This window comes from Scyliorhinus torazame, chromosome 18 (genome assembly GCF_047496885.1).
Source record: "Scyliorhinus torazame isolate Kashiwa2021f chromosome 18, sScyTor2.1, whole genome shotgun sequence".
Classification (NCBI taxonomy): Eukaryota; Metazoa; Chordata; class Chondrichthyes; order Carcharhiniformes; family Scyliorhinidae; genus Scyliorhinus; species Scyliorhinus torazame.
In genome coordinates this window covers 82,911,226-82,938,161 of record NC_092724.1, presented here as the reverse complement: position 1 = coordinate 82,938,161, position 26,936 = coordinate 82,911,226, and the positions used below count along the sequence as shown (strand labels likewise).

Below are 26,936 nucleotides of genomic sequence, written 5' to 3'. Positions count from 1 at the left end.
GGAACTTAAGCAAGGAGTCAGGATGGCATAAAGGGGTCACGAAAAGTCATTGGCAAATACGGGTAAGGAAAATCCCAAGGCTTTTTACACGTACATAAAAAGCAAGAGGGTAGCCAGGGAAAGGGTTGGCCCACTGAAGGACAGGGGAGGGAATCAATGTGTGGAGCCAGAGGAAATGGGCGAGGTACTAAATGAATACTTTGCATCAGTATTCACCAAAGAGAAGGAATTGGTAGATGTTGAGTCTGGAGAAGGGTGTGTAGATAGCCTGGGTCACATTGAGATCCAAAAAGATGAGCTGTTGGGCGTCTTGAAAAATATTACGATGGATAAGTCCCCAGGGCCTGATGGAATCTACCCCAGAATACTGATGGGGGCAAGAGAGGAAATTGTTGAGGCCTTGACAGAATTATTTGGATCCTCGCTGTCTTCAGGTGATGTCCCGGAGGACTGGAGAATAGCCAATGTTGTTCTTTTATTGAAGCAGGGTAGCAAGGATAATCCAGGGAACGAAAGGCCGGTGAGCCTTACGTCAGTGGTAGGGAAATTACTGGAGAGAATTCTTCGAGACAGGATCTACTCCCATTTGGAAGCAAGTGGTGGTATTAGCGAGAGGCAGCACGGTTTTGTGAAGGGGAGGTCGTGTCTCACTAACTTGATAGAGTTTTTCGAGGAGGTCACAAAGATGATTGATGCAGGTAGGGCAGTTGATGTTGTCTATATGGACTTTAGTAAGGCCTTTGACAAGGTCCCTCATGGTAGACTAGTACAAAAGGTGAAGTCACACAGGATCAGGGGTGAGCTGGCAAGGTGGATATAGAACTGGCTAGGTCATAGAAGACAGAGAGTAGCAATGGAAGGGTGCTTTTCTGATTGGAGGGCTGTGACTAGTGGTGTTCCGCAAGGGTCAGTGCTGTGACCTTTGCTGTTCGTAGTATATATAAATGATTTGGAGGAAAAGACACAAAGGTTGGTGGAATTGCGGATAGCGATGAGGACTGTCAGAGGATACAGCAGGATTTAGATTGTTTGGAGACTTGGGAGGTGAGATGGCGCACTTAGTAAGCATTGCGCTGGTCAAGGAGACACAGCCTGAGTGAGTGAGACACAGACAGAGTGAGAATTTGGTAATTTGGTGCAGTGAGGTAACTAGGAAAGGTAAGTGGTTAATCTTATCTAATTGTGCTGTTTTTCAGTTAAAAGCGCAGTGTAGATTAATGTCTGGTTGGCTGAAGCTGCCCCCACCCTAATTGCTGAGAGGCAGTTATCTGGCAGTCACCTGAGGCCTGTTAAGGGGCACAAAGGTACACATTGTATTCTTCTCTTTGAAGTTTTAGTGTGAGTCATCCTAAAGTCTGTATAAAAGACAGACAGAAAGCAAACTTAGTAAGCATTGCGCTGGTCAAGGAGACACAGCCTGAGTAAGTGAGACACAGACAGAGTGAGAATTTGGTAATTTGGTGCATTGAGGTAATTCGGTGGAGTGGGAGAAGGTGCTTTTTCCCGACTGTTTTGTTCTCTCTCTTCGGGCCTAATTTTGGGAGACGTTCGGAGGAGGAGGAGCAGTCTCTGTGAGTATAAAAACCGAACGGTAACTTCCTGTTTTCCAGTTTTTTCCCCCAAAAGTGATGTCAGAGGGAAGCTGTGATCTGATTGGTTGATAGCAAATCTGCCCCAAATTTAAAAAAAAAAACACAGCTAAACTCGTAAACTTAAATTAAACTAATTAATTAATTAGTGATGGCTGGTCAGGTGATGTGCTTGAGCTGCTTGATGTGGGAGCTGGCAGATCCCATTGCGAGCTGCAGCGACCACATCTGCAGTAAGTGTTGACGGCTCGAAGAGCTCCGGCTCAGAGCTGATGAGCTGGAGTCTGAGCTTCAAACACTGAGGCAAGTCCGGGAAGGGGAGACTTACCTGGACACTGTGTTTCAGGAGGCAGTCACACATGTCAGAGTAAGTAGTTTAAATCCTGCCAGTGACCAGGGACAGCAGGGTGTGACTGCAAGTCAGGCAAGTAAAGGGAACCAGCAGTCAGTAACTCAGGAGCCTCAGCCCTTGACCCTGTCCAACAGGTATGAGGCACTTGCTCCCTGTGTGGATGGCGAACAATCTGCAGGAAGGATGAGTCAGCTGACCAAGGCACCATGGTTCAGCAGGCCATTCAAGGGGAGGGAGTAAATAGGCAAGTTGTAGTTGTAGGGGATTCTATTATCAGGGGGATAGATAGTATCCTTTGTGAGCAGGATAAAGAGTCCCGCAAAGTATGTTGCCTGCCCGTTGCTAGGGTGCGGGACATCTCTGACTGGCTTGAAAGGATACTGGAGAGGGAGGGGGAGGATCCAGTTGTTGTGGTCCATGTCGGTACCAACAACATAGGCAAGTCTAGAAAAGAGGACTTGTTTAGAGATTATAAAGAGCTAGGATTCAAATTTAAAAAAACAGGTCCTCAAGGGTCATAATCTCCGGATTACTGCCTGAGCCACGTGCAAATTGGCATAGGGAGGCAAGAATAAGGGAAGTTAACACGTGGCTGAAAGAGTGGTGTGGGAAAGAGGGGTTCCTTTTCATGGGACACTGGCATCAGTTTTGGGACAGGGGGGACCTATACCGTTGGGATGGTCTCCACCTGAACCGAGCTGGGACTAGTGTTCTGGCGAAAAGAGTAAATAGGGTGGTCAATCGGACTTTAAACTAGAGATTGGGGGGGAAGGGAAAGTCAGGGAACCAAGAGGTGAAGTAATCAGTGGGAAGCGTAGCTGCTTAGGAATACAAAAAAGCACGAGAAGACAGAACTCAGGAGAGGTTACGATAGTCCCCATCCCACAAAATATGACAGTGTATGGAAAGGCTCAGTAAACCAAGGTCCACCACACTAAGAAAACAAAAAGGGACGGTCAATAGAGAATTAAAGGTGCTATATTTAAATGCGCGCAGTGTACGGAACAAGGTAGATGAGCTTGTGGCCCAGATTGTGACTGGCAGGTATGATGTGGTAGGCATCACAGACACGTGGTTGCAGGGGGTTCAGGACTAGCATTTAAACATCCAGGGATTCACAATCTATCGAAAAGACAGAGAGGTGGGCAGAGGGGGCGGGGTTGCCTTGTTAATTAGGAGTGAAATTAAATCAATAGCACTAAACGACATAGGGTCAGATGATGTGGAGTCTGTGTGGGTAGAGTTGAGGAACCACAAAGGCAAAAAAAACATAATGGGAGTTATGTACAGGCCTCCTAACAGTGGTCAGGACCAGGGGCACAAAATGCACCACAAAATAGAAAGTGCATGTCAGAAAGGCAAGGTCACAGTGATCATGGGGGACTTCAATATGCAGGTGGACTGGGTAAATAATGCTGCCAGTGGACCCAAGGAAAGGGAATTCATTGAATGTTTACAGGAGGGTTTTTTGGAACAGCTTGTGATGGAGCCCACGAGGGGACAGGCCATTCTGGACTTAGTGTTATGTAATGAGCCAGACTTGATTAAAGATCTTAAAGTAAGGGAACACTTAGGAGGCAGTGGTCATAATATGGTAGAATTCAATCTCCAATTTGAAAGAAAGAAGGTAGAATCAGATGTAAAGGTGTTACAGTTAAATAAAGGTAACTACAGGGGCATGAGGGAGGAACTGACGAAAATCGACTGGGAGCAGAGCCTAGTGGGAAAGACAGTAGAACAGCAATGGCAGAGGTTCTGGGAGTAATTGAGGACACAGTACAGAGGTTCATCCCAAAGAAAAGAAAGGTTATCAGAGGGGGGATTAGGCAGCCATGGCTGACAAAGGAAGTTAGGGAATGCATCAAAGCAAAAAAGAAAGCCTATAATGTGGCAAAGAGTAGTGGGAAGTCAGAAGATTGGGAAGGCTACAAAAACAAACCGAGGATAACAAAGAGAGAAATAAGGAAAGAGAGGATCATTTATGAAGGTAGGCTAGCCAGTAACATTAGGAATGATAGTAAAAGTTTCTTTAAATACATTAAAAACAAATGGGAGGCAAAAGTAGACATTGGGCTGCTCCAAAATGACGCTGGTAATCTAGTGATGGGAGACAAGGAAATAGCTGAGGAACTAAATAAGTACTTTGCGTCAGTCTTCACAGTAAAAGACATGAGTAATATCCCAACAATTCAGGAGAGTCAGCGGGCAGAGTTGAATATGGTAGCCATCACAAAGGAGAAAGTGCTAGAGAAACTAAAAGGTCTAAAAATTGATAAATCTCCGGGCCCAGATGGGCTACATCCTAGAGTTCTAAAGGAGATAGCTGAAGAAATAGTGGAGGCGTTAGTTATGATCTTTCAAAAGACACTGGAGTCAGGGAAAGCCCCAGAGGATTGGAAAATCGCTGTTGTAACCCCCCTGTTCAAGAAGGGAACAAGGAAAAAGATGGAAAATTATAGGCCAATTAGCCTAACCTCGGTTGTTGGCAAGATTCTAGAATCCATTGTTAAGGATGAGATTTCTAAATTATTGGAAGTGCAGGGTCGGATTAGGACAAGTCAGCATGGATTTAGTAAGGGGAGGTCTGACAAACCTGTTAGAGTTCTTTGAAGAGATAACAAATAGGTTAGACCAAGGAGAGCCAATGGATGTTATCTATCTTGACTTCCAAAAGGCCTTTGATAAGGTGCCTCACGGGAGACTGCTGAGTAAAATAAGGGCCCATGGTATTCGAGGCAAGGTACTAACATGGATTGACGATTGGCTGTCAGGCAGAAGGCAGAGAGTTGGGATCAAAGGTTCTTTTTCGGAATGGCAACCGGTGACGAGTGGTGTCCTGCAGGGTTCAGTGTTGGGGCCACAGCTGTTCTCTTTATATATTAACGATCTATATGACGGGACTGGGGGCATTCTGGCTAAGTTTGCCAATGATACAAAGATAGGTGGAGGGGCAGGTAGTATGGAGGAGGTGGGGAGACTGCAGAAAGATTTAGACAGTTTAGGAGAGTGGTCCAAAAAATGGCTGATGAAATTCAACGTGGGCAAGTGCGAGGTCTTGCACTTTGGAAAAAAGAATAGAGGCATGGACTATTTTCTAAACAGTGACAAAATTCATAATGCCGAAGTGCAAAGGGACTTGGGAGTCCTAGTCCAGGATTCTCTAAAGGTAAACTTGCAGGTTGAGTCCGTAATTAAGAAAGCAAATGCAATGTTGTCATTCATCTCAAGAGGCTTGGAATATAAAAGCAGGGATGTACTTCTGAAGCTTTATAAAGCATTAGTTAGGCCCCATTTAGAATACTGTGAGCAATTTTGGGCCCCACACCCCAGGAAGGTCATACTGGCACTGGAGCGGGTCCAGCGGAGATTCACACAGATGATCCCAGGAATGGTAGGCCTAACATACGATGAACGTCTGAGGATCCTGGGATTATATTCATTGGAGTTTAGGAGGTTGAGGGGAGATCTAATAGAATCTTACAAGATAATCAATGGCTTAGATAGGTGGACGTAGGGAAGTTGTTTCCATTAACAGGGGAGACTAGGACCCGGGGGCACAGCCTTAGAATAAAAGGGAGTCACTTTAGAACAGAGATGAGGAGAAATTTCTTCAGCCAGAGAGTGGTGGGTCTGTGGAATTCATTGCCACAGAGGGCGGTGGAGGCCGGGACGTTGAGTGTCTTTAAGACAGAAGTTGATAAATTCTTGATTTCTCGTGGAATTAAGGGCTATGGAGAGAGAGCGGGTAAATGGAGTTGAAATCAGCCATGATTGAATGGTGGATTGGACTCGATGGGCCGAATGGCCTTACTTCCGCTCCTATGTCTTATGGCCTTATGGCAGATGGAGTTTAATCTGGACAAATGTGAGGTAATGCATTTTGGAAGGTCTGATACAGGTAGGGAATATACAGTGAAAGGTAGAACCCTCAAGAGTATTGACAGTCAGAGAGACCTTGGTGTACATGTGTGGACCTGTACACTGACAGGTCACTGAAAGGGACAACACAGGTGGAGAAGGTAGTCAAGAAGGCATATGTCATGCTTGTCTTCATTGGCCGGGGCATTGAGTATTAAAATTGGCAAGTCATGTTGCAGCTGTATAGAACCTTAGTTGGCCACACTTGGAGTATCGTGTTCAATTCTGGTTGCCACACTACCAGAAGGATGTGGAAGCTTTAAAGAGGGTGCAGAAGAGATTTACCAGGATGTTGCCTGGTAAACTACCTACAAAACTGCCTAGGTAAACTGCCTACAAAACTCTGGTACAGCAGCATTTGGAGTATTGCATACAGTTTTGGTCACCTCATTATAGGAAGGACGTGGAAGCTTTGGAACGGGTGCAGAGGAGATTTACCAGGATGTTGCCTGGTATGGAGGGAAAATCCTATGAGGAAAGGCTGATGGACTTGAGGTTGTTTTCGTTAGAGAGAAGAAGGTTAAGAGGAGACTTAATAGAGGCATACAAAATGATCAGAGGGTTAGATAGGGTGGACAGTGAGAGCCTTCTCCCGCGGATGGAAATGGCTAGCACAAGGGGACATAGCCTTAAACTGAGGGGTAATAGATATGGGACAGAGGTCAGAGGTAGGTTCTTTACGCAAAGAGTGGTGAGGCCGTGGAATGCCCTACCTGCAACAGTAGTGAACTCGCCAACATTGAGGGCATTTAAAAGTTTATTGGATAAGTATATGGATGATAATGGCATAGTGTAGGTTAGATGGCTTTTGTTTTTTGACTTCCCATGTCGGTGCAGCATCGTGGGCCGAAGGGCCTGTACTGCGCTGTATCGTTCTATGTTCTATGGAAGGCATTAGCTATGAGGAGAGGTTGAATAAACTTGGTTTGTTTTCACTGGAACGAAGGAGGTTGAGGGGCGACCTGATAGAGATCTACAAATTTATGAGGGGCACAGACAGAGTGGATAGTCAGAGACCTTTTCCCAGGGTAGAGGGGCCAATTACTCGGGGGCATAGGTTTAAGGTGCGAGGGGCAAGGTTTAGAGGACATATAGGAGGTAAGGTTTTTCACAGAGGGTAGTCGGTGCCTGGAACTCGCTGCCGGAGGAGGTGGTGGAAGCAGGGACGATAGTGACGTTTAAGGGGCATCTTGATAAATACATGAATAGGATGGGAGTAGAGGGATACGGACCCCAGAAGTGTAGAAGATTTTAGTTCAGATGGGCAGCATGGTCGGCGCAGGCTTGGAGGGCCGAAGGGCCTGTACCTGTGCTGTACTTTTCTTTGTTCCTCGTTTTATTTACTGCTGTATATCTCAGTGAGAAGTACGGGTTGGCACAGGAGGAAGGGTACAGGTACCTGGAAGAGCGAGACTTTGCGAGGAAGGGGTTTCCGACTTTTCTGATAGCGCTAGCCCCCTCGTTGTTGGAGGAGGTACTGTCGGCAGGGAAGTTGGAGAAGGAGGTAGTGTCGGTGATTTATGGGAAGATTCTGGAGGAGGATTGAGTATCCATGGAGGGGATTAGGGCCAAATGGGAGGAAGAATTGGGGAAGGTAATAGAAGGTCAATGGTGCAAGGTGCTGCGAAGGGTGAATGCCTCAACTCATGCGCGAGGTTGGGGCTGATACAATTGAAGGTCGTGTTTCAGGCCCACCTCACAAAAGCAAGGATGAGCCGGCTCTTTGAGGGGGTGGAGGATGTCTGTGAGTGATGTGGGGGGGACCCACAAACCATGAACATATGTTTTGGTCCTGCCCGAAGCTGGAAAGGTATTGGAGGGAGGTTTTAAATATCATCTCGGGGTGTTATACCTCAAAGCCATTTTTAGGGTGTCGGACCGGCCCAAGTTGCAGGCGGGTACGAGGGTAGATGTTTTAGCCTTCACCTCGCTGATTTCTCGTAGGCAGGTCCTGCTGGGGTGGATGTCAGCTTCTCTGCCCTGTGCCTCGTTGTGGCAGGGGGACCTGTTGGAATTCTTGTCCCTGGAGAAGGTGAAACTTGAGCTAAGGGATGCGAAGGAGGGGTTCTACAATTCATGAGGTTTGTTTATCATGCACTTTCGGGAAATTGTTGTCAATGAACACAGGGTGGTTTGGTTTGTTTTTTCTGTTTCTGTTTTTTAACTTATATTTGGAATTTGCAAGTTGATGTTTCAGGCTATAGGTGGGATCGTTTTTGCTTTGCTTCTTTGTTTGTTTTTCTTTTGTTGTTTGTATGATAAAAATGATGCTAATTGCGCCCAAAATGGCACTTAGAAATTTTTCCAACATCTCCTGCAGTACCTTCATTAACTTTCTCTAATATCAAAGAACTTAATCATGATTTGCCTTTAATCAAACAGGTCCCTGATTAACTTCCGTTCCTCTGGGTAAAAAATTAATTACAATGGTTTCGAGTAGATTTCCCACCAATGATGTTAGGTTGGATGGCATGTGATTGCCAGTTTTATCCTCCTCTTTTTTGGGGCAGGTGTCCTCATATTCTCTGGCACTACTCCCACATACAAGGAGGATTGAAAGACTGATATCAGAACTGCTGCTATTCCCACCCCTGAACTCTCAGCTTGATTATATACTCAAGTCTTTGGGGTGAGTTCTCTGGCTCAGAGGCAAAAGTGCTGACACCTGTCGAGTGGGTTAAAGGCATCTTATTGTTCTGCAAAAAGGTCTGTGCTGTGGAGATGCAGACATACGCTCTAAGATTCCAAATCAGTGACTTCCTTAGAAAGATGGTGTAAAGGGTTATTCCCATGGTTAAACAGTGCTGGAAGAGCTGTGACTGGAACAGTTTACTTCTGAAACCTAACCCTAAACCTTTCTCTTCAGGAAGGGAACAAAAGCTTAACCAATATGAGTCAGAACTGACAGGCACTGCTCCCAATATAATTTCCTGACAATGATTTCCCAGAGAATGGCCCTCCACTAGGAATGCCAAACCTCTGATTCATCACAAAAGTTATTTTCAGCTCGAAACATATAGGTAGAATTCCAATCAGCAAGGTTCATGACAAAATGATGAAATAATTATGCAGCATTTTTAAGGACTATTTATTAATGGACTCAATATTTTTATATCAGTATGTGATGATAGCAGTTCCCCAATGGTTGATGGATTTGCATATGCACCAGAAAAAACATTGGATAGTGTATCTTTGCATTGCCTCGTATACAGAAGATTAAGTGCTGATCTAATTAAGGTGTTTAAAAGAGTTGATAAGGTAGATAGAGAGAAATTATTTGCACCATCAAAGCAGTCCAGAACAAGGTGGCATGACCTTATTACAACTAGTTTGTTCCGGGATGGTATCAGGAAGCACTTCTTTATAGAAATATCTAGAACCTTCTACCCTGAAAGCTGTTGTGGCTGGGGGTCAATTTAAAATGTTAAAACTGACAGATGTTTGTTAGGTAAAGAACAAAGTGCAATACAGCACAGGAAAAGGTAAGGGTGTTAAGGGTTACAGAACCAAAGCAGGTGAAGACAGTTGAGATACTGATTAATCATGTTCAAATTGAATGGTGCAACATGTTTGAGGGGTTGTAATGATCTTTTCATTTTACAAGGTCAAAAACCATTGCTTGCTGTTGTATTAAACCATACATACCAAAAAATTCAGGGTGCTCAGCTGACTGATCTCAGATGAAGCAAGTGAAGTCACCACAACCAGCTTCAGCATCCCAGATAATGGAGAGGAAATAGAATCAGGCAGGCTGCCCACTCCTGGTCATTATTGCTGAAGCTTGATCTGTGGGCATAAGTGAAGTCCGTGGACCTGTCTGTCTGGCCCATGGTTGAATACCTTTCTGACATTTCACCTAGGCTCACTAGTGAACAATGGTCTCTTAGGTTTGGAAGTTACTTAATTTCCTAAAACAATCTCTTAACAAGGGTCAGTACCTCAGGGGAAAAGCAGACAAAAGTGAAGTGAATTCACACAAAATATGAAGTTGTGCTTCCTTAATGAATTGTGAATATCATCTACTTATAACCAGGTTGCTGAAGATCTCCAGGAACAAGTGGCAAATATTAGAGGTGGCAAGTCCAAGGCAACAGTTGAGGGTCTATTCCAGCTCTACCAGAAACTGAAACAGCTACAACATCAACGGATTTACCTATTACCAGAGTAAGTACAACAGTGTGCCTCTGGCACATTATATACTCACAGAGGATACTAGCAACTCACATATACTCGTGCAGTATCTAGCAATCCAAATCTACACATTCAGGTAGTGTATTAATTCACATGTATTTGCAGCCTACTCTTGACACATGTACATTGTGTCATAAGAACAAGAACTAGGAGCAGGAGTAGGCCATCTGGCTCCTTGAGCCTGCTCCGCCATTCAATGAGATCATGGCTGATCTTCTGTGGACTCAGCTCCACTTTAAGGGACACATGGGCGTGTCCCTTTAAGAAAGGGACATGGCTTTATCACATGGCACAGGGTTTTGTCTTATCACATGGCTTCAGTAATGTCTTGTGTGGGTGGAGCTGGGCTGTGGCTCTGAGATAATTGCTTTCTGGAAGGAATTCAAATCTGCTGTTTGAAAAGGGGAACAGAGTATCAATAACAACAGTCTTATATCAGTGAGAATGCCGTCTGCTGGGCCATGCCTTTGAAAAGGGGTTTCTGGTTTTACTTGGATTTTGTTATTGAATTGGAATACTTAAGGGGGAATTCATTAAGGGTTATACATAGATTACTGTAGTTGCGTGGGGTATTTATGTTTGCAATTGATAAACATTCTTGCTGTGTGTGTTTATACAAATGTTAACTAAGTTCTTAGAATAAAGCTTGTTTTTTTGATTAAAAGTGCCTAAGAAGTCTGTTGAATAACACCTGAAAGGCAGGCTCTTGTACTCATCCTAGCCAAATTCAATAAAAAGTTATAGGTCAGGTGGACTACATAATATATTTTGCAGTTATTAAACCCTGACCCATAACAATTGCTAGTCACAAAGTATGTACCAGCAACACATGCTTATTCGCAGTACTCGTACAGTAAATTTCCAACACATGTACATCACACTACTGTGGTGTTCTTTGTATTGCTTATTTCAGGATGGTTGGCGTAGTGTTCACAAAGACCACAAAATAACTTGAACTTAAACAAAGCTATAAATGTATCAATACTTCTACTTTTGACTCGACACATACTCCTAAAGAGTGCCATTGATTATTAACATTTAAACTACACTCCAGAAAGTTAATCTTAATACTGATATAATCTATGATCTGCTTTCACTCTCTTTATTTGTACTTGTGACTCTCTCTAGCTATCTCCTACACACACTCTCGCACAAGGCTTAACATCACTGCCTTATGCTTGTAACTGTAGCTCCCTCTAGTGGCTACTCTAGACACTTCAATTAACCCTTGAAGTTCTTACAGTTATGTTAATACCACATCCCCTTTCTTTGTAAAAGAAAATTATTATACTTTGTAAATAGCTGAAATATCATTTAGATGATAAAATGATTAATTATACAGTCATCACAAATTAAGTCTTTCAGGCGGTCTTCTTCTTGTGGATCTTCTTAACAGTGTCTTCAAGGTATTCAATTGCTGTGCCACATCTTCCTATTGTATCTGTATCAAGTAAGGATGAGGAAAGTCAATGTCCTTGAAGATGTTAACTGGATCAATAACATTCTGAGGTTGATGCACAATAGTGCTCTTCATAGAATTTACAGTGCAGAAGGAGGCCTTTTGGCCCATCGAGTCTGCACCGGCTTTTGGAAAGAGCACCCTACCCAACCGCAGACTTCCACCCTATCGCAGTAACCCCACCCAACACTAAGGGCAATTATGGACACTAAGGGCAATTTAGTTAGGCCAATCCACCTAACCCGCACATCTTTGGACTGTGGAAGGAAACCGGAGCACCCGGAGGAAACCCACTCACACACGGGGAGAACGTGCAGACTCCACACAGACAGTGATCCAAGCCGGGAATCGAACCTGGGACCCTGGAACTGTGAAGCAATTGTGCTAATCAATATGCTACCGTGCTGCCTGTTCTGTTTCTTCTGAACAGAGATCCTTGTTCAGTATTGACTAAGAACATAAGAACTAGGAGCAGGAGTAGGCCATATGGCCCCTCGAGCCTGCTCCGTCATTCAATTAGATCATGGCTGATCTTTTGTGGACTCAGCTCCACTCTCCGGCCCGAACACCATAACCCTTAATCCCTTTATTCTTCAAAAAACTATCTATCTTTATCTTAAAAACATTTAATGAAGGAGCCTCAACTGCTTCACTGGGCAAGGAATTACATAGATTCACAACCCTTTGGGTGAAGATGTTCCTCCTAAACTCAGAACTAAATCTACTTCCCCTTATTTTGAGGCTATGCCGCCAAGTTCTGCTTTCACCCGCCAGTGGAAACAACCTGCCCGCATCTATCCTATCTATTCGGGCAGCATGGTCGGCACGGGCTTGGAGGGCCGAAGGGCCTGTTCCTGTGCTGTACATTTCTTTGTTCTTTGTTATTCCCTTCATAATTTTATATGTTTCTATAAGATCCCCCCCGCATCCTTCTAAATTCCAACGAGTACAGTCCCAGTCTACTCAACCTCTCCTTGTAATCCAACCCCTTCAACTCTGGGATTAACCTAGTGAATCTCCTCTGCACACCCTCCAGTGCCAGTACGTCCTTTCTCAGGTAAGGAGACCAAAACTGAACACAATACTCCAGATGTGGCCTCACTAACACCTTATACAATTGCAGCATAACCTCCCTAGTGTTAGACTCCATCCCTCTAGCAATGAAGGGCAACATTCCATTTGCCGTCTTAATCATCTGTTGCACCTGTAAACCAACTTTTTGCGACTCATGCACGAGCACACCCAGGTCTCTCTGCACAGCAGCATGTTTTAATATTTTATCATTTAAATAATAATCCCTTTTGCTGTTATTCCTACCAAAATGGATGAAAAAAATGAAAATCGCTTATTGTCACAAGTAGGCTTCAAATGAAGTTACTGTAAAAAGCCCCTAGTCGCCACATTCCGGAGCCTGTTCGGGAAATTGGTATGGGAATTGAACCGTGCTGCTGGCCTGCCTTGGTCTGCTTTCAAAGCCAGCGATTTAGCCCAGTGTGCTAAAGCAGCCCCTAATAATTGCTTATGGTCACAAGAAGGCTTCAATGAAGTTACTGTGAAAAGCCCCTAGTCGCCACATTCCGGCGCCTGTTCGGGGAGGCCGGTACGGGTGAAGATAACCTCACATTTGTCAACATTGTATTCCATCTGCCAGATCCTCGCCCATTCACTTAACCTATCCAAGTCACTCTGCACACTTCCGGTATTTACCACTCATCTTAGTGTCGTCTGCAAACTTGGACACATTGCCCTTGGTCCCCAACTCCAAATCATTTATGTAAATTGTGAACAATTGTGGGCCCAACACTGATCCCTGAGGGATACCACTAGCTACTGATTGCCAACCAGAGAAACACCCATTAATCCCCACTCTTTGCTTTCTATTAATTAACCAATCCTCTATCCATGCTACTACTTTCCCCTTAATGCCATGCATCCATATCTTATGCAACAACCTTTTGTGTGGCACCTTGTCAGAGGCGTTCTGGAAATCCAGATATACCACATCCATTGGCTCCCCGTTATCTACCGCTCTGGTAATGTCCTCAAACAAATTCAACTAAATTAGTTAGGCACGGCCTGCCCTTTATGAACCCATGCTGCGTCTGCCCAATGGGACAATTTCCATCCAGATGCCTCGCTATTTCTTCCTTGATGATAGATTTCAGCATCTTCCCTACTACCGAAGTTAAGCTCACTGGCCTATAATTACCCGCTTCCTGCCTACCTCCTTTTTTAAACAGTGGTGTCACGTTTGCTAATTTCCAATCTGCCGGGACCATCCCAGAGTCTAGTGAATTTTGGTAAATTATCACTAGTGCATTTGCAATTTCCCTAGCCATCTCTTTTAGCACTCTGGGATGCATTCCATCAGGTCCAGGAGACTTGTCTACCTTTAGCCCCATTAGCTTGCCCATCACTACCTCCTTAGTGATAACAATCATCTCAAGGTCCTGACCTGTCATATCCTGTTTTCTATCAGTCACTGGCATGTTATTTGTGTCTTCCAGTGTGAAGACCGACCCAAAAAACCTGATCAGTTCCTCAGCCATTTCCTCATCTCCCATTATTAAATCTCCCTTCTCATCCTCTTTACCTTAGCCACTCTTTTTTGTTTTATATATTTGTAGAAACTTTTACTATCTGTTTTTATATTCTGAGCAAGTTTACTCTCATAATCTATCTTCTTTATGCTTTTTTAGTAGCTTTCTGTTGCCTCCTCAAGATTTCCCAGTCCTCTAGTCTCCCACTAATCTTTGCCACTTTGTATGATTTTTCCTTCAATTTGATACTCTCCCTTATTTCCTTAGATATCCACGGTCGATTTTCCCTCTTTCTACCGTCCTTTTTGTTGGTCTAAACCTTTGCTGAGCACTGTGAAAAATCGCTTGGAAGGTTCTCCACTGTTCCTCAACTGTTTCACCATGAAGTCTTTGCTCCCAGTCTACCTTAGCTAGCTCTTGTCTCATCCCATTGGAATCTCCTTTGTTTAAGCACAAAACACTAGTGTTTGTTTTACCTTCTCACCCTCCATCTGTATTTTAAATCCCACCATATTGTGATCGCTTCTTCCGAGAGGATCCTTAACTATGAGATCATTAATCAATCCTGTCTCATTACACAGGACCAGATCTAGGACCGCTTGTTCCCTCGTAGGTTCCATTACATACTGTTCTAGGAAACTATCGCGGATACATTCTATAACTCCTCCTCAAGGCTGCCTTGACCATCCTGGTTAAACCGATCTACATGTAGATTAAAATCCCCCATGATAACTGCTGTACCATTTCTACATGCATCAGTTATTTTTGTTTATTGCCTGCCCCACCATAATGTTACTATTTGGTAGCCTATAGATACTCCTATCAGTGACTTTTTCACCTTACTATTCCCGATTTCCACCCAAATGGATTCAACCTTATCCTCCATAGCACCGATGTCATCCCTTACTATTACCCGGATGTCATCCTTAAATAACAGAGTTACATCACCTCCCTTCCCATCCACTCTGTCCTTCCGAATAGTTTGATACCCTTGGATATTTAACTCCCAGTCGTGACCATCCTTTAATCATGTTTCAGTCATGACCACTAAATTATAGTCATTCACGATGATTTGCGCCATCAACTCATTTACCTTATTCTGAATACTACGAGCATTCAGGTAAAGTACACTTATGTTGGCTTTTATACCTCTGTTTTGAATTTTAACACCTTGATCAGTAATCTCTCCTAAGTTATATTTTCTCATAACGTTTCTCCTAATTTTCCTTGTCGTTGAACCCATATCTTGGGCCGAAGGGCCTGTACTGCGCTGTATTGTTCTATGTTCTATCTTCATGTAACAAACTGCTGCGTCGCTTCCCATTTATGTTTTTACTTCCCATTTTATTCCTTTTAGTATTACTGGGCCTATTCATTGAGCTCCCCTCAGTCACTGTAACTTGTACTGTCGCCCTTTTTGATTTTTGACTATGGCTCCTCTACCTTACACTTTCCCCCATATTGCCTTATGTTTCTGTCCCTGTTTTATTACCTTCTGACTTCCTGCATTGGCTCCCATCCCCCTGCCACATTAGTTTAAACCCTCCCCAACAGCTCTAGCAACCCCCCCCCCCCCCCAGGACATCAGTTCCAGTCCTGCCCAGGTGCAGACCATCCGGTTTGTACTGGTCCCACCTCCCCCAGAACCGGTTCCAGTGTTCCAGGAATTTGAATCCCTCTCTCTTGCACCATCTCTCGAGCCACGCATTCATCCTATCTATCCTGACATTCCTACTCTGACTAGCTCGTGGCACTGGTAGCAATCCTGAGATTACTATCTTTGAGGTCCTACTTTTTACTTTAACTCCTAACTCCCTGAATTCAGCTTGTAGGACCTCATCCCGTTTTTTACCTATATTGCTGGTGCCTATGTGAACCAAGACAGCTGACTGTTTCCCCCCCCCCCCCCCCCCCAGAATGTCCTGCAGCCACTCCGAGACATCCTTGACCCTTGCACCAGGGGGGCAACATACCATCCTGGAGTCTTGATTGCATCCGCAAAACCGCCTGTCTATTCCCCTTACGATTGAGTCCCCTATCACTATAGCCCTGCCATTCTTCTTCCTACCCTGCTGCACAGCGGAGCCAGCCACGGTGCCATGAACCTGGCTGCTGCTGCCTTCCCCTGGTGAGCTATCTCCCTCAACAGTATCCAAAGCGGTATAAATGTTTTGCAGGGGACACCTGCACTGCCTTCCTACTCTTGCTCTGTCTTTTGGTCACCCATTTTCTATCTCCCTCAGTAACTTTCACCTGTGGCGTGACCAACTCACTAAACGTGCTATCCACGACGTCCTCAGCATCGCGGATGCTCCAAAGTGAGTCCATCCGCAGCTCAATCGGGGCAGCACTGTAGCATTGTGGATAGCAGAATTGCTTCACAGCTCCAGGGTCCCAGGTTCGAATCCGGCTTGGGTCACTGTCTGTGCGGAGCCTGCACATCCTCCCCGTGTCTGTGTGGGTTTCCTCCGTGTGCTCCGGTTTCCTCCCACAGTCCAAAGATGTGCAGGTTAGGTGGATTGGCCATGATAAATTGCCCTTAGTGTCCAAAATTGCCCTTAGTGTTGAGTGGGGTTACTGGGTTATGGGGATAGAGTGGAGGTGTTGACCTTGGGTAGGGTGCTCTTTCCAAGAGCCAGTGCAGACTCGACGGGCCAAATGGTCTCCTTCTGCACTGTAAATTCTATCAAGAGCCGTCAAGCGGTCTAACAGGAGCTGCATCTGGACACACTTCTTGCACGTGAAGGAGCCAGGGACAGTGGACGTGTCCCTGAGCTCCCACATCGCACACAAGGAGCATGACACGGGTCTGGGACCTCCTGCCATGTCTTAAACCTTTGGTTAACTTCAACAGCTACAATTCCAAAAAAATATATATATACCAATGAAAAGAAAACAGAAAAACTACTTACCAGTCACTTACCAAGGATAAAAAGCACCTCCTCCTCCCCCCCCCCCCCCCAACCCCCCAAGCTTCGAGTTCCCACCTAGCTTAAAATTCCCAAACTCACTCTTAGCTGTGTCTCACCCTGGCTGTGTCTTCTCTGGCTCACTGAGAGAACTCTCCTTGATGCGACTTGTCTCAGAACTTTTGTGACGTGGTGCCATCCTCCAGGATTCTCAATTCGTACAAAGTCACCTTCTTTTAGTTCAGACAGAGGTTTGGATCGTTTATCATAGTCCTCTTTTTGCTTCTTTTTCTTTGATGTGATACATTTGTGTATCTCTTGATTATCCATATCTGGAATGGTTAACTTAGGTAATGTGGTTATGTGGCGCAAAGTCGTCTACCCATTAGCATCTGAGCAGGTGATAATCCAGTTGACAGTGGTGTTGCTCTGTACGCCAACGATAGATTTTGATTATCATCAATCGCTTTGTGGAACAATTTCTTTATTATTCCTACTCCTTTCTCTGCTTTGCCATTTGACTGAGGATAACATGGGCTTGAAGTAATATGATTGAAGTTGTATTGCTCTGCAAACTGTGTCCACTCCCAACTTGAAAAATACAAACCATGTTTAAAGGTATCCTATGGCCTGCAAAAAATGATTTTGTTGCCCTTATGATAGATCTGGCAGTCGAATCATTCAGCATCATCACTTCTGTATAGTTGGAGTAATAGTCCATGACCACTAAATAGTCACGACCTTGGAAATAAAACAAATCCATGCCCACTTTGCTCCATGGACTGGTAACCATTTCCATCTCTTTCATGCTTTCTCTACTCTGTACTGGCTCATGCACCTGGCAGATTGTGCATTCTTGTACATGTTGGTCAATATCTCTGTTGATTTCCGGCCAATACACCGACTGTATGACTCTTCTACGACTCTTTTCTATACCCCGATGACCCTTGTGAATCTGCTGCAGAATTCCTAAAAGTAAACCGGCAGGAACCACAATCCTATCTCTCTTGAGCAGGAAATCATCTGTTGCAGAACGATCACCTCTTATATTTCGAAAGGCAGATTGACATCCAGTAGGCCATCATTCTTTTAGGTATTTCTTCACCTTTTAGAGCGTCAAATCCTTTTCAGTTTTGGTTTTGGTTATGCGTTTTCGGCCAGATCGATAGTATCTCAGTAAAGAAAGAGGCTTGAGATTCCACTATTTGGACTATCTCTGGTGCTGATGTTTCAGCATCAGTGGTTGCCCAGGATAAGGGGCGGGATTCTCCGATTCCCGCCGGGTCAGAGAATCGCCGGAGGCTGGCGTGAATCCCGCCCCTGCCGGTTGCCGATTTCTCCGGCACTGGATATTCGGCGGGGGTGAGAATCGCGCCCCGCCGGTGGGCGGGCCCCCCCGGCGATTCTCCGGCCCGCGATGGGCCGAAGTCCCGCTCCTGGAATGCCTGTCCCGCCGGCGAAAATCAAACCACCTCTCTTACTGGCGGGACAAGGCGGCTCGGGCGGGCTCCGAGGTCCTGGGGGAGGGCGCGGGACGATCTGGCCTCGGGGGGTGCCCCCACGGTGGCCTGGCCCGCGATCAGGGCCCACCGATCCACGGGCGGGCCTGTGCCGTGGGGGCACTCTTTTCCTTCCGCCTTCGCCATGGTCTCCACTATGGCGGAGGTGGAAGAGACCCCCTCCACTGCGCATGCGCGGGGATGCCGTGAGCGGCCGCTGACGCTCCCGCGCATGCGCCGCATGGCAAAGTCATTTCCGCGCCAGCTGGCGGGGCACCAAAGGCTTATCCCGCCAGCTGGCGGGGCGGAAATCAGTCCGGCGCGGGCCTAGCCCCTCAAGGTGAGGGCTCGGCCCCTCAAGATGCGTAGAATTCCGCACCTTTGGGGCGGCGCGATGCCGGACTGATTTGCTCCGTTTTTGGCGCCGGTCGGCGGACATCGCGCCGATTGCGGAGAATCCCGCCCAAGGTGTCCACCACAACTAGGTCTTTCCCTGATGTATAGACCAATGCAAAATCATAGCGTCTTAGCTTCATCATCGCCCGCTGTAACCGCGGAGACATCTCATTGAGGTCTTTTTTGATGATATTTACCAACGACCTGATATCTGCTTCGACGATGAAATGCAGTAGCCCATATACATAGTTGTGAAATTTTGTGATGCCTATTACAATGCCAAGGCACTCTTTTTCAATTTGCGCGTATCTCTGCTCCGTGGGAGTCATTGATCGAGACGCATACGCAATTGGTTTCCACACCTCATGGTCATCCTTCTGTAGGGGGACTGCGCCAATACCCTGTTTGCTGGTGTCAGTGGAGATCTTCATCTCTCTCGTGGGAGTCATAGAACGTTAACAGTGGAGCAGTGGTCAGGACTGACTTCATGTCCTGCCACTCCGCTGCATGCTCAGACATCCATTCAAATTCAACATTTTTCTTTATGAGGTTCCTTAGAGCCAGTGTGCGACTTGATAAGTTGGGAATGAACTTCCCCATGAAGTTCACCATAACCGTTCATACAATCGCCTTCTTGTCCGTTGGAACTGGCATTTCCCCAATGGCCTTAATCTAATCAAAGAAGGGGCATCTTGACAAATACATGAATAGGATGGGAATACGGACCCAGGAAGTGTAGAAGATTGTAGTTTAGTCGGGCAGCATGGTCGGCACGGGCTTGGAGGGCCGAAGGGCCTGTTCCTGTGCTGTACATTTCTTTGTTCTTTGTTCTTTGTTGAATCTACAGTGCAGAAGGAGTCGATAGGGCCCATTGAATCTACACCAGCCCTTGGAAAGAGCACCCTACTTAAGCCCACCCCTCCACCCTATCCCCATAACCCAGTAACTGCGCTTAACCTTTTGGACACTAAGGGCAGTTTAGCATGGCCAATCCACCTAACCTGCACATCTTTAGATTGTGGGAGGAAACTGCAGCACCCGGAGGAAACCCACGCAGATACGCGGAGGAAGTGCAAACTCCACACAGACAGTAACCCAAGGCCAGAATTGAACCCGGTCCCTGGGACCGCAGTGCTAACCACTGTGCCACCAAGCTGCCCTGTAAGTGTGTCCTGAGTTTCAAGTAGGCTCTCATTTTAATTATCTGACCTCAGCCTCCAGCACTATTTCCAGAAAGCTCAGCATTAACTGGAGGAACAAGACCACACCTTTTAATTAGGCACTTATTCCAGACTCAATACTAAGTTCAGATCATAAACCCGGCCTCCATTTTTTCAGCTGTTGATGGTGATTCTACTGTCCCCATTACACCTTCTCTGGATACTTTTGTTTCTTTACTTCTCCCATTACCATCATGAAAGCCTTGCACCATCATCCCTTTAATCTCTCCTACTTTTTGTCCTATCGCAGACCTTCCCATTTGTTCTTTCCCTCTCTCTGCATTTGCTTAACACTTGTTGCATCTCAAACCCCAGCTCTGAACAAGAATCACAACGGACTCAAAACGTTAACTTTGTTCCTCTGTCTGCAGCTATTTTCAGTTCTATTTCAGAGTTCCAGCATCAGCAGTATTTTGCTTGTTGTGTGAAGTTGCCAGGTGTCTTAAAATATCTTTTAATGAAAGAAAGCAGCAGTTTTTACCATACTAATGTGGTTCAGTGTTGGTTGGCCTAGACTGAGGCCCAACAAGACAGCTGTATCCAGGGAAACCAGGAATGGACAATAAATAAATTACCAGTCGCATTCACATCCCAAGAATGGATAATCGGAAAACCTCAGCTACTCTGAAGCAGTATTTGCAACATGCACAATAGTCCCAGGATTACCACTATTATCTCGATGCCATAAACCTGCTAAAATCTATCAATTAGGGACCAAATCTCCTACTTCTGAATTTCAGCCCGCGGTGTATGTTTGACTCTTGGTTCCCTGTCTTTTTCAGTAAAGGTTATCTGCCATTGGATGATTTCCACAAATGGTTCCGAGAACCTTTACCCAAGTGGTTACAGATGGTGTACAACAACTCGGTGGAGATGGTGCAACGGGCTGTGAAGAAAGACCAGGTATCACAACCCTTGATTAAATAACATGGTTATTGTTTGTGTATGTGGCTGGGTTTCTGTTCGGGCCACCCAGTTAGCATCACTCTGTTGTTTACTGCAGGAAAACAGCTAAGAAACTAGGGACTGGGTGGGTCAGTGGGTTTCCAACTGAGAACTGTATCATAAATGGGAAAGGCGGCATGTGGCACAGTGATTAGCACTGCTGCCTCACAGCTCCAGAGACCCGGGTTCAATTCCAACTACGGTTGCTGTCTGTGTGGAGTTTGCACTTTCTCCCCTTGTCTGCATGGGTTTCCCCCGGGTGATCCAGTTTCCTCCCACAGTCCAAGGATGTACGGATTAGGTGGAATGGCGATGCTAAATTGTCCCTTAGTGTCCAAAGATTAGGTGAGGTTATGGGGTTGCAAGGATAGGGTGCGGGAGTGGGCCTATAGTGGTCTTTCATAGGGTCGGTGTAGACTTGATGGGCTGAATGGCGTCCTTCTGCACTGTAGGGATTCTATGATATCTATTCTATGATGTCTGTGTACGCTGGCTGACTGTAAGGGTTTGTGCGAGGTTAGTATGAAATCTCCTTATGGGCATTCGACAAGGGTTTACATAGAACATAGAACGATACAGCGCAGTACAGGCACTTCGGCCCACGATGTTGCACCGAAACAAAAGCCATCTAACCTACACTATGCCATTATCATCCATATGTTTATCCAATAAACTTTTAAATGCCCTCAATGTTGGCGAGTTCACTACTGTTGCAGGTAGGGCATTCCACGGCTTCACCATTCTTTGCGTAATGAACTTACCTCTGACCTCTTTCCGATATCTATTACCCCTCAGTTTAAAGCTATGTCCCCTCATGCCAGCCATTTCCATCCGCGGGAGAAGGCTCTCACTGTCCACCCTATCTAACCCTGATCATTTTGTATGCCTCTATTAAGTCTCCTCTTAACCTTCTTCTCTCCAACGAAAACAACCTCAAGTCCATCAGCCTTTCCTCATAAGATTTTCCCTCCATACCAGGCAACATCCTGGTAAATCTCCTCTGCACCCGCTCCAAAGCCTCCACGTCCTTCCTATAATGCGGTGACCAGAACTGTACGCAATACTCCAAATGCGGCCGTACCAGAGTTTTGTCCAGCTGCAACATGACCTCCTGACTCTGGAACTCAATCCCTCTACCAATAAAGGCCAACACTCCATAGGCCTTCTTCACAACCCTATCAACCTGTGTGGCAACTTTCAGGGATCTATGTACATGGACTCCTAAATCCCTCTGCTCATCCACACTTCCAAGAACTTTACCATTAGCCAAATATTCCGCATTCCTGTTATTCCTTCCAAAGTGAATCACCTCACACTTCTCTACATTAAACTCCATTTGCCACCTCTCAGCCCAGCTCTGCAGCTTATCTATGTCCCTCTGTAACCTGCTACATCCTTCCACACTGTCGACAACATCACCGACTTTAGTGTCGTCTGCAAATTTACTCACCCACCCTTCTGCGCCTTCCTCTAGGTCATTGATAAAAATGACAAACAGCAAAGGCCCCAGAACAGATCCTTGTGGTACGCCACTTGTAACTGAACTCCATTCTGAATATTTTCCATCAACCACCACCCTCTGTCTTCTTTCAGCTAGCCAATTTCTGATCCACATCTCTAAATCACCCTCAATCCCCAGCCTCCGTATTTTCTGCAATAGCCTACCATGGGGAACCTTATCAAATCCTTTACTGAAAGGGCAGCACGGTAGCATTGTGGATAGCACAATTGCTTCACAGCTCCAGGGTCCCAGGTTCGATTCTGGCTTGGGTCACTGTCTGTGCGGAGTCTGCACATCCTCCCCGTGTGTGCGTGGGTTTCCTCCGGGTGCTCCGGTTTCCTCCCACAGTCCAAAGATGTGCAGGTGAGGTGGATTGGCCATGATAAATTGCCCTTAGTGTCCAAAATTGCCCTTAGTGTTGGGTGGGGTTACTGGTTTATGGGGATTGGGTGAAGGTGTTGACCTTGGGTAGGGTGCTCTTTCCAAGAGCCGGTGCAGACTCGATGGGCCGAATGGCCTCCTTCTGCACTGTAAATTCTATGATATACACCACATCAACTGCTCTACCCTCGTCTACCTGTTCAGTCACCTTCTCAAAGAACTCGATAAGGTTTGTGAGGCATGACCTACCCTTTACAAAGCCATGCTGACTATCCCTGATAAAGGGCGTCATTCTCCGACCCCCCAGCGTGGCCGCAGTCTGAATGTGTGGGGAGAGGTGCGTCTAGGGTTGTGTGTGTGTGTGTGTGCGGCGGGGGGGGGTGGTTAGAGTGGGCTGGGCTCCGGGGGAGTGCCGGGAGGGGGGTCCGTGCCGGTGAGGAGGATGGGAGGTCCGTGCCGGGGAGGAGGATGGGAGGTCCGTGCCGGGGAGGGGGATGGGGGGGTCTGTGCCGGGGAGGAGGATGGGGGGTCCGTGCCGGGGAGGAGGATGGGAGGTCCGTGCCGGGGAGGGGGATGGGGGGGGGGTCCTTTCCGGGGAGGGGGATGGGAGGTCCGTGCCGGGGAGGAGGATGGGGGGGTCCGTGCCGGGGAGGGGGATGGAGGGGGGGGTCCGTGCTGGGGAGGAGGATGGGGGGTCCGTGCCGGGGAGGAGGATGGGAGGTCCGTGCCGGGGAGGGGGATGGGGGATCCGTGCCGGGGAGGAGGAGGATGGGGGGGGTCCGTGCCGGGGAGGGGGATGGGGTCCGTGCCGGGGAGGGGGATGGGGGGGGGGGTCCGTGCCGTGGAGGAGGATGGGGGGGGTCCGTGCCGGGGAGGAGGATGGGGGGTCCGTGCCGGGGAGGAGGATGGGAGGTCCGTGCCGGTGAGGGGGATGGGGGGGGCGAGGGGTCCGTGCCGGGGAGGGGGATGGGGGGGGGGGTCCGTGCCGGGGAGGAGGATGGGGAGGTCCGTGCCGGGGAGGAGGATGGGGGGGTCCGTGCCGGGGAGGGGGATGGAGGGGGGGGGTCCGTGCCGGGGAGGAGGATGGGGGGGTCCGTGCCGGGGAGGGGGATGGAGGGGGGGGGTCCGTGCTGGGGAGGAGGATGGGGGGTCCGTGCCGGGGAGGAGGATGGGAGGTCCGTGCCGGCAAGGGGGATGGGGGGGGGGGGGTCCGTGACGGGGAGGGGGATGGGAGGTCCGTGCCGGGGAGGAGGATGGGGGGGTCCGTGCCGGGGAGGGGGATGGGGTCCGTGCCGGGGAGGGGGATGGGGGGGGGTCCGTGCCGAGGAGGAGGATGGGGGGTGGTCCGTGCCGGGGAGGAGGATGGGGGGTCCGTGCCGGGGAGGAGGATGGGGGGGGCGAGGGGTCCGTGCCGGGGAGGGGGATGGGGGGGGGGCCCGTGCCGGGGAGGAGGATGGGGGGGGTCCGTGCCGGGGAGGAGGATGGGGAGGGGGGGTCCGTGCCGGTGAGGGGGATGGGGGCGTCCGTGCCGGGGAGGGGGATGCGAGGGCTAGTGAGTTGGTCCACCTGGCCAGGTGCCAGCCTCCAACAGTTGGACCCATGTGGTCCATGCCACCTGGCTGGGGGGAAGGAGGGGATATGGGCAATGATGACATGTCGTCGTCCCCCCCCCCACAGGCCGTCATGTTTTCCGATCATCCAGCGATGTTGGCCACCGTGGCGGCAGCCGCTAATGTCTATGTTGCCCTGGATGAGGTGGAGGAGGAGGAGCGTGCCAGAGAGGCGGCGCAGGCTGCCGCAGAGGGGCAGGCGGCAGCCGCCCAGGCTGGAGGGACACCTGACCGACAGGACGAGGAGGGGGAGGAGGACGTCGCGGCCCCACGGCAACGGAGGCACTCGAGGGCGCCCCGTGTGTACCGGCCCCGGCAGTCATACCAGGACCTCATGGACCGGGAATGCAGGAGGAGACTGCGGATGAGGCGGGAAACCGTGGCACACATCTGCCACCTGCTGGCACACCTGTCACCGCGTGGCACTGGCGGGGGACACCCTCTCCCCGTGTCCGTCAAGGTTACGGTGGCCCTGAACTTTTATGCAACGGGGTCATTCCAGGCACCGAGTGGGGACCTGTCCGGCATATCGCAGACATCGGTGCATTGGTGCATCCGGGCAGTGACAGATGCCCTATATGCCATGGCGCACCGCTACATCCGCTTCCCTGTGGACCGGGCCAGCCAAGATGCCCGGGCCGTGGGCTTCTCTGCCGTGGCCGGGTTCCCCATGGTCCAGGGCGCGATTGATGGGATGCACGTCGCCGTGCGGCCACCTGCAGATAACAGGGCCGTGTTCACCAATAGGAAGGGGACCTATTCGATGAACATACAGGTGGTCTGCGACCACCACATGATGATCCTGCACGTCTGCGCCCGTCACCCAGGCAGTGTACACGACTCATACGTGTTGTCGCGGTCATCCATCCCCGGCATGTACGAGGGACGCTATCCCCGGCTGAGGGGCTGGTTGCTGGGCGACAGGGGCTACCCATTGCGATCGTGGCTGATGACGCCTATACGGAGGCCACACAATGAGGCGGAGAACCGCTACAATGATGCCCATGTAGCGACAAGGGGAGTGATAGAGAGGTGCTTTGGCGTGCTGAAGATGCGTTTCAGGTGCCTGGACCTCTCTGGGCGCCCTCCAGTATCGGTCAGATAGGGCCGGCCGCATCATTGTGGTGTGCTGCGTCCTGCACCACATAGCCCAACAGAGGGGCGATGTGCCGCAGGCAGAGGAGGGCGGAGTGGAGAAGCAGCAGGAAGAGGCGCAGTCCTCCCCAGATGAGGGGGATGGGGGCAATGGTCAGGGCAGACGGGCTAGACACAGGCGGGTGGCTGTCCACTGTTACCGGCTGGCCCAGCGGGCACGGGACAGACTGATAGCCGCCCGCTTCACTGACTAGATGGGCGTGGGAATCGGGTAGTGTGGCCACAGACCGCACACCATGGCAATAGCCGACCACCCACACCCTCCACCCATCCACCCACCCAGCACCCTCACCCCCCTCCCCGACCCCACCCACCCCACCCGCATGCACACCACCCCCCCCCATTGCCGATCCACCTGCGGCACAATGGCCGGGCTCACACAGTTGCGGGTGGACGCGTGTCTATTGCAGGCCATGGAGGATGATGACAACCCGCCCTGCGATGAGCTCCTGGCTCCACATCGTTGGACTACGTCTGACCCATGACCACAGTACCACCATCCACCCGGACCATCCCTGCATGCGGCTGTGACACTGCAGCGCACGGTCCCGTCCTCTGCCCAGGGGGATGTTGATGGCGGCCCAGGGGGAAGGGGGCAGACTCACCTGGGGCTGAGGTAAGACCACCCCTCACACACACACTTGCGCTCAACGTACATGACACCCCCGCACGCTTTGGACAGAGCACAAAGGCAGCTTCTGTAGGTGTAACATTGACTTTAATAACCAAAGGAGTTCATGCACGTGCCCTAGCCCCTAAAACTCATCTGTGCCCTGCACCCGTGCCAACTTACTCAGTGTCTAATTGTTTGGCCTTACGGGCCCTTTGACTACGTCTACGTGGTTCCCCAGACGGTACAGCAGAACTGGAGGTGGACTCCTGTGATTCCTGCCCTCTGACACAGGATCACTTTGGCGACCGTTTCCTGGGGCGTCCTGGCCTAGATGGGCCAGGCTGCGGCCCGGGCGACTGGGATGGCGAGCTGCCAGCCTGTCCTGCCCGTTGCCCACCCGATGCACCTGGGACGGTTTGCAGCCATGGAGCCCAGGGGGTTGGCAAACCCTGTCTGTGACTGTGTGACGCCGGCTCGCACATGGCCACTGGCGCCGATGCCCTCAGCGATGGCCTGCTGAGACTGGGCCATGGCCTGCAGAGACTGGGCCATGGCCTGCAGAGACTGGACCATGGCCTGCAGAGACTGGGCTATGGCCTGCTGAGACTGGGCTATGGCCTGCTGAGACTGGGCCGTGGCGTTGAGCGCCTCTGCCATC

At 48.8% G+C, this 26,936-nt stretch overlaps 1 protein-coding gene across 1 annotated transcript in view; it reads left to right on the top strand.

Annotated features, from left to right (window-relative positions):
- Positions 1 to 26,936, top strand: part of unc13d (unc-13 homolog D (C. elegans)) — a 653,595-nt gene that overhangs the window by 595,989 nt on the left and 30,670 nt on the right. Inside the window, exons 19-20 of the mRNA XM_072481965.1 lie at positions 9,893 to 10,023; positions 20,856 to 20,976. Of these exons, the coding sequence (XP_072338066.1) occupies positions 9,893 to 10,023; positions 20,856 to 20,976 (252 nt within the window). The remainder of the gene's footprint in view (positions 1 to 9,892; positions 10,024 to 20,855; positions 20,977 to 26,936) is intronic.